At 53.0% G+C, this 7,823-nt stretch overlaps 3 protein-coding genes across 3 annotated transcripts; 1 reads left to right on the top strand and 2 right to left on the bottom strand.

Moving 5' to 3' along the window:
• Nucleotides 1–1,266: 1,266 nt before the first annotated feature.
• Nucleotides 1,267–2,661, top strand: N7446_011811 (DUF4219 domain-containing protein; the record flags this gene model as incomplete). The annotated part of the gene is made up of 1 exon (XM_058520553.1): nt 1,267–2,661. The coding sequence occupies one exon, from the start codon at nt 1,267–1,269 to the stop codon at nt 2,659–2,661; it is 1,395 nt and encodes a 464-aa protein (XP_058366839.1).
• A 114-nt stretch (nt 2,662–2,775) lies between these two features.
• On the bottom strand, nt 2,776–2,997 carry N7446_011810 (uncharacterized protein; the record flags this gene model as incomplete). Its single annotated transcript, XM_058520552.1, has 1 exon — nt 2,776–2,997. The coding sequence occupies one exon, from the start codon at nt 2,995–2,997 to the stop codon at nt 2,776–2,778; it is 222 nt and encodes a 73-aa protein (XP_058366838.1).
• A 3,039-nt stretch (nt 2,998–6,036) lies between these two features.
• Nucleotides 6,037–7,534, bottom strand: N7446_011809 (uncharacterized protein; the record flags this gene model as incomplete). Its single annotated transcript, XM_058520551.1, has 4 exons — nt 6,037–6,512; nt 6,562–6,763; nt 6,819–6,857; nt 6,908–7,534. 4 exons carry the CDS (start codon nt 7,532–7,534, stop codon nt 6,037–6,039), a joined length of 1,344 nt encoding a protein of 447 aa, XP_058366837.1.
• Nucleotides 7,535–7,823: the final 289 nt, after the last annotated feature.

Raw genomic sequence — 7,823 nt, 5'->3', positions numbered from 1 at the left:
GCGCATGATAGGTACGGAAAGATAATGAAAACCCACAGCAGTCTGGTCTTCTTCTTGCCACGCTTTGAGACGTCGTTAACCTTGAGCGCTGTTTGGGAATAATGTGTTTGTTAGCAGAGGTTCGGGGCATCCCGTTTTGTTATATGGTTGTATTCATGCTCATCCTAGATATCTGCTCCATTCCACTTTCTCGGGTTGATAAATACGGAGAAACTTGGAGGTGATAACGTACTTAGGGGTGGGCTGTGCTTGAACTTGTCAGCCTTGTCAGAGTCCTCCAAAGCAAAGCGAGAGTGGATGTGAAATGTAGTAGCGGACCTTGCCTTTTCCCAGTGCAAAGTTGACAAGCTTTCTCTAAGCCTTTCTAGGGCTGGAACCTCGTGGAAAGATCAGCCGTGGCTCAATGAATCGAACAATCTCGCTGCCCGAGTTACGCCGCGTGCCTGGTGGGTCAGCAGGCATTGGACGGAACGGCCGAGGACAAAAAGTCAATTTGCTTCAGCCGCTGTGTGAGGACACACCCACCCCGGGTGCCTCTCCATTCGGCTGCCTGTATTCCTGTGGTCTTTACGGCTGTAGCCACAAATCTTATCTGCGTGTTCCCAACAACATTCGTGCAAGACACCGGTTTCTGTCTCAAGTATCTTCAATCATAGACCAACAAGTCATCGTCCTCAGGAGTTGCCAACGGAATGAACAAGACATCTCACACTGACGAGGTCCCTCGAGGGTGACGGCTACAACCAGAGCCCCAATCCAAACTCCAACGAGCTGACCACCAACGAGGACTTCAAGGGCCTCGTCAACGGTCGGACCGTGCGAGAAAGCGACTCGCAGACACTGTCAAACGCAGTCTCGAACGTCGAACATCTTGAGGCAAATAGCCAGCGATGCTCCTACCAAAGACGACGGTCACGGCAAGGCCACTTACCGCTGGCTCAGCGGTCAATTGATCGTGGCCAGACCCTAAGGGCGGTCTGCAAATTGTTGTGATATGAGGCTGGTGCAGATCAGGAACCAAGCCGTACCATCGGAATTAATCCCGAGGTGTCTATACGAAGAAACAAGTTGATATCCAATCAACTTGATCTTCTCTTTGTGTATATATAGCCCCAGTTATTCCCTCTGGTACAATAATTCAATCTTCCTTTTGAATTACAACAGGTTATGAGCCCGGGAGCAACTCTCGGGTGCTGTCTCTACTCATCTGAGAATCATCTTTACCTGCTTGATTGAATATCTACCCCGCTTTTACAAATCATCACCATGTCTGCTCTGGTCCACGACTCGCCCGACCGAGCCGTCACGGCCATCGAGCCTTTGACAGGAAGCGACAACTTCGCGACCTGGAAACGTCTCATGACGTCCTACCTCAAAGCGAGGCAGGTCTGGGATGTCGTGTCGGGCGACCTCCAGCGTCCTGACTGTTTATTCAAGTACGCCAAACCCATTTCGGCGGATATCCACCCCTTAGTGGAGCCGCACCTGGTTGGGGCGGTGAGGCAGCGCACCATTGAAGCGCGCCTCGAAGTGGAGGTCCAGGCATTCGAGCGCCACCGTGAATGGTCGCGCCGCGAAGCTGAGGCCTACCACACCATTTTCCGGTATCTGTCCCCCCACATTAGCATTCATGTCGCAGGACTAGAGATGTCCCGCGACCTCTGGAATGAACTTGAAGAACGGTACCGGCGAATGGAACTCGCCACGTTCTGCGAGTTGTTTGCGCAGCTTCGTGAAACCACTGGCGAGCGCTGCGGCAGTGCCCGCGAATTTGTCGATCGGGTACGGTTGCTCGTACATCGATTGAATGCTATCGTGCCCGGATCCATTGGCGATCGAACGCACATTGCGATCTTACTGACGCAGATCGGACCGGAATATATTCTAGTTGTGGATGCCATTCAGAACGACAAGGATCCGGTGAATCCGACCACGATAGGAAACTGTCTGTCTAATGCTGAGCAGACGGTTCTGAGAAAAGAAGCTCCAACACCCTTGCAGGCAACGTCTGGCCCGTCCGTCAATACGGTGCAGCAGACTGCCAAGAAATGCAACTATTGCAAGAAGCGCGGCCATGTGGTCGCGCAGTGCTGGAAGAAACAGCGAGAAGCTCAGCCGTCCAGGGACCATGCCCTGAAGGCTGAGAGGAGTGTTTCCGGCTCACCAAGAAATAATTTGCAAATGATACCATCAAGCCAGATGGAAGATCGGCAGGGCCCGCCGACTTCCAAGAGACCGAGGATCAATATCGTGAGGGCGAGGGTGACGACCCTTTATACTCACGCACCGCAACCCCGGTGGATCCTGGACTCGGCCGCCACCAGCCACATCTGCTGGGACCGGAGCTGCTTCAGCAGTCTGCGGCCCCACCGCGAGATGCTGGACACGGCCGGCGATCCAGTGGAAGCCGAAGGGATTGGTACGGTGAAGCTCACGCTCCGGGGGAAGTTCAACCAACCCCTGGTGTTAAGGAATGTATACTTCGCGCCACGCGTCGGGATGAACCTGATCAGCGTGCCGAAACTGTTGCGAGACCGCTACTCGGTGGTGGCGCACCCGCAGAACGTCTTTGTGCAACGCCGAAGACGGACGGTGGGGACCGCCTACCACGCGGAGGGGGATCTACTGATCCTGCGGTGCCATGTGAGCAAGAGATCTTGAGAGCGAGTCCAACTGGCGCCGGCGACCCATGGCCATGTAGATTCCCTGGAACCGTAGGCGGTGGCCATGGACGTCGACGACCCTCGGGAGTCAAGTGGCGCAGAATGCGCAGCGTCAACCTCTGTACTCGGCGGTGAAGCTGTGATACTCGAAGAAGGTGCGTGCAAAGGAGTGGTCCAGGCCTCTGAAGCGTTGTGGCACGCTCGGATGGGACATCTGAACCGGGGAGACTTGAGGGTGGTCCTCCGGCAGACCGGCACTCCGTACCGACCGCTGACGCAGGCGCAGCTGCTGGCAACGCCGCAGTGCCCGGCGTGCATGTCGGGTAAGCAGCATCAGAAGAGGAACTCCCGTGCAAGACGGCCACGTCTGCACTCATCGAGAATATTCGAAACGATCCATTCGGACATCATGGAGATGCCGATTGCCAAAGATGGCTCCAGGTACGTGATCACCTTTACTGACGATTATTCTCGTGGCTCGTGGGCATATGCCATGAGATGGAAGCATGAAGCGCTCCAGAAGTTCCGAAAATGTGAGGCCTGGGTGCACCGTCAGTTCGGCGCCCAGATCAAGAGGTTCCTCACCGACAACGGGAGAGAATACTTGCTGAGCGGAACACACCTCGAGAACCAGGGAGTTGAGTTTGACACCTCGCCGCCATACTGCAAAGGGCAGAATGGGTTGGCCGAACGCACGAATCGCAGTATCCGGGAGCGGATCAACACGCTCCTGTCCGATGCGAAACTTCCTCCTTCCTGGTGGACCGAGCTTTTAGAAACGGTAGTCTATCTGAAGCTGCGCGCTCCAGCATCAGTCCTACAGAAAACGACACCGTACGAAATAATTTACGGGAAGCCGCCCTCGCTGTTGCATTTGCGACGGATTGGCTCCCGCGCATGGGTGTTGATCCCAAAAGAGCATCGAGCAAAACTCGGACCGAGATCATCCGAGTGTCGATTGCTAGGCTATTATGAACCGAACCAGTACAAGCTCTATGAGATACATTCTAGAAAGACAGTCTTTTCCCGTGATGTTGAGTTCGATGAGAGGACCCCGGTGGCGCCACTCATCGAGGGGGAAACAAGCAACGACCTCCCGGACAACGCTCCTCCATCACCTGTCTTTCCATCAATGCCAAGTTCAGCCAGAGGGCTGCTAACACCACCGGCATCGCCAATACCTCCGGCGAGTGAGCGAGAGAAAACGCCACCTGGGCGTGAAGAGGAGACACTTCCAGTGGTCAATCCAAGCCAACAAGGAAACGACTTGACATCGGATCTTGGGTATTCGATCTATGGTCGCAGACGAAGACCGTCGCGGCGACTCCTGGAGTCACTAGGCAAGGTGTACTCGGCAGGCACATTGAACACCGCACCGCCCAGACAAGTCGACTCGGCGACCTTCCACGAGGCCGTGTCAGGCCCAACCCAGCTGGAATGGTGGGCCGCCATCCAGAAAGAATATGCGTCGCTTCTCGAACACGGAACATGGGAAAAGGTTCGGCGAGAGGACATCCCAGCCGGAGATCATGTGATTGGCTGTAAATGGGTCTTCAAGACCAAAGCCAACGGAACGCGCAAGGCGCGATTGGTCATCAAAAGGTTACCAGCAGAAACAAGGCATCGACTATCACGAAACGTTTGCTGCTGTGTCACGAATGGACTCCATCCGCTGCATTGTAGCCAGCGCCGTGTTGCGCGGATGGAAACTCCACCAATTCGATGCGGTCACCGCATTTCTCCATGGAGACGTCGATTCGTCTATTTATATGGAGTTGCCCGAAGGCTTTGAAGAGCCAGGGTACGTGTGTCGGCTGCGCCGCTCACTGTATGGGCTGAAGCAGGCTCCGCGGATTTGGTACCAATGCGTCCACCGCGTCCTGGCTTCTCATGGCTTCACCATAGCCCAATCGGACAACTGTGTGTTTTACAAATCGAATTGCGTCGTTTGTGTCTATGTCGATGATTTCCTTGTTGCTGCGGCAAACACGCACGAAATCGAAAAAGTGCAACAAGCATTGCAAACAGAGTTCCGACTGAACGATCTGGGCACCCCGTGTTCCTTCCTCGGGATCCAGTTCGACTATCACGTCGATGGGTCCGTGTCTATTCACCAACACCAGTACATCCAGAAGGTGCTCTCCGACTTTGGCATGGAGAGTTGTCAACCGAAGTCTACGCCGATGAATCCCAAGCACATCCTGAATCATCGTCCAGACGAGGAACCTCCGGACGAGGAAGCAAAAGCTCGTTATGCGACTGCCATTGGTTCGTTGATGTATCTGATGGTTGGCACGCGACCGGATATTGCGTTTGCGCTGGGCCTGTTGAGTCGCTTCACGGCTCAGCCGCAATCGCACCACCAAGTCGCTCTGCAGCGACTGCTTCGCTACATCAAAGCCACGCAATCTCACCGCATTACCTACCGCAGTGGGCAGCTGATCGGGTATACAGACGCCGACTTTGGTGGCTCCGTCGTCACTGACGGTGCATACTCGACGTCTGGCTATGTATTCCAACTTGCAGGTGCGCCAGTTTCCTGGTCATCCAAAAGACAGGGGGAAGTGGCCACGTCTACGACACACGCCGAATACATTGGACAGTACAATGCTATTCTGCATCCGCAGTGGCTCCGCACCTTTCTAGCTGAAACGCAACTGTATCGGTCTCCGGTCACCAATATCATGGCTGACAACCAATCCGCCATTGCACTTTCTCGCAATCCTGAATTCCATAAGCGGACGAAGCATTTCAATGTGAAATTTCACTATCAGCGAGCCGTGCTGGATGCAGGCGAGATAGGGCTTCAATATGTTTCAACTGAGGAACAGGCCGCAGATGGTCTCACCAAGCCATTGGGGCCTACGTCCTTTGTCAAGTTTTGTAGTCTCTTAGGAATCGACGCCTCAGAGACTCCAAGGCAACATGCATGAGACAGCACAGGCGCTCTTTCCACTTTGTTTTCCCAGAAAGGGGTTTTTTGAGTGGTTTTACCGAGGCCTGACTGCTCTGCGCAATTCCAGTATCGCCCTGCCAGCAAAGCGATTCTGAGGGGGAATGTTGTGATATGAGGCTGGTGCAGATCAGGAACCAAGCCGAACCATCGGAATTAATTCCGAGATATGTATACGAAGAACAAGTTGATTGGAATTCAACTTGTTCTTCTCGTTGTATATATAGTCTCAAGTTTCCCACCGAATAATAGAGGAATCAATCTTCCTTTAAACTACAACAGGATGCACCAAGGTGTCGGTTATTCTGATCAAAGGGCAAGTATATTGTGCGCTGGCTAGGCATTCGATCTATATACAAAGTGGAGCCCCAGGTGAGGTAGCCGCACACCACTACCCTTTTCGGTCGTCAATCAACCTACCTAAAACGAAGTAGCTTGAGCACCAGCAAGCGAGCTGTAAGGAGTGGCACCAGGATAGAACGAAGTAGGAATAGCAGGAATAGGAATAGACGAGGCAGTACCGAAAGCCTCCTTCAGATCCGAAGCCATAGTCGCAGCAGAATAGCCAGTAGGGGAAGACTTGACAGTAACAGTGGTGGTATACGAGGTGTAATCCTCGCTATCCTTGAGGCATTCACCGGAGCCATAGGCGCTCTCACAGGTGTTGACCTGGTAGGAGCCAGACTCGGTCCACATAGCGAAATCCTCGATAGTCACGTCCTTACAGGGCACTTTGGCGGCGCACTTGACTTTGACCGGGCCGCGCTGGGCGCCGTTGGCTTCGGTTCCCTTCCAGTTCTTGACCGTGACGTTGGTCAATTGGACGCCGTCGCCGGAGACTTTGCTCATGCTGCTCCAGGCGCCGTCGATGTCGAGGGAGTAGGCGTTGCCGTGGCCTATATCTATTAGTGCTTCTAGAAAGATAGTTGGCGAATGAATTCTTGCCTATGAAGTTCTCCAAGAGGACGTTATCGATGCTGCCGCTGCCACCGTTGCTCTTGATCATGTACATCTGGTTGGACGACCAGGTGTATATGTTGCGGTAGGTGATATCGGAGACATCGACATCAGTGCCGAGGGAGCCCATGGCGCAGCCACCACTCCAGTTGCAGTAGATGTTCTCGACCAGGATGTTCTTGGCGGGACTCTATCATGTTGTTAAATGTACTACTTTCCGGCAGCGGGAACCAACACAATCATACCTTGACAGTCACACACTCGTCCTTGTTGGTAACCTCGACCTACTCTTATTAGAAACAACCCCATATTAGAATAATTATCGATCACGCACATCATGAACCCAGATGTTAGTAGACCAAACATCAATACCGTCAAGTCCACCCTTGTCACCACCGCGAATAGCCATGTTATAAACCTCACCATTCTCACAAGTATCAAGCGAGAGATGGAAGACAGGGGCATCGACAAGAGCCAAATCATGGACCGAGAAGTCTGTAACATCATATAGTCTTAGGATACGAGGGCCGCTAGTCGATCCGGACTTGTGGAACTCATATCCTAAGCCCTGGATAGCACCCTTTGAGGTTGAACTGAACATCTCAAAGTTGGTGGTGTGATTGACCATGATCATGTTTCCATCATCGGTGCCAGTCCGATAGAGGATACCATCTAGCTGAATTGCAGTGTTCTTACCACTGCTGAGAGTGACCCATGACGAGAAAGCGTAGTCTCCAGGCGGGATGTACACCACACCACCGTCTCTGCAGGCAACCCAGGCTGAGTTAAGAGCCGAGCCGATATCGGTCGACTTGTCTGCCACGGCACCGTAGTCGAGGACATTGCAGACCTTTTTAGCGGACTTCGTTGCGGCGGATGTCGTTGGGCCGACGGAGCCGCTCAAATAGGCATTTGCGAGCAATGGCGCCAGGCCTATTGCGAAAAGAGATCGAATAAACATGTTGAATACAAAGCACAAAATACAAATGAAAGAAGTGAAACGAAGAAATGGGTTGGAAGGACTCAAAATCCGTGCTGGCTTGACTATTATAGAGCCCCTGAAGAGTTTCATTCTTTATCTCATACATGCTTAGGGCTGCTCATCACCTTGTAAGTCGCATTAGCCTAGCGGCGTTATTTAGCTTATACTTTATGTAAAAAGGGCGGGCAATCAAAGGAACCGGATATACTACAACTTGGTAAGTCTCACACGTGGCAAAGGTGAGTTTAGTTTCGGTTTGACTGGCTCC

The sequence above is a fragment of the Penicillium canescens genome, assembly GCF_028828765.1.
Source record: "Penicillium canescens strain IBT 15451 chromosome Unknown utg000009l_segment0_segment0, whole genome shotgun sequence".
Taxonomy (NCBI): domain Eukaryota; kingdom Fungi; phylum Ascomycota; class Eurotiomycetes; order Eurotiales; family Aspergillaceae; genus Penicillium; species Penicillium canescens.
This window is presented reverse-complemented; position numbering and strand designations above follow the sequence as displayed.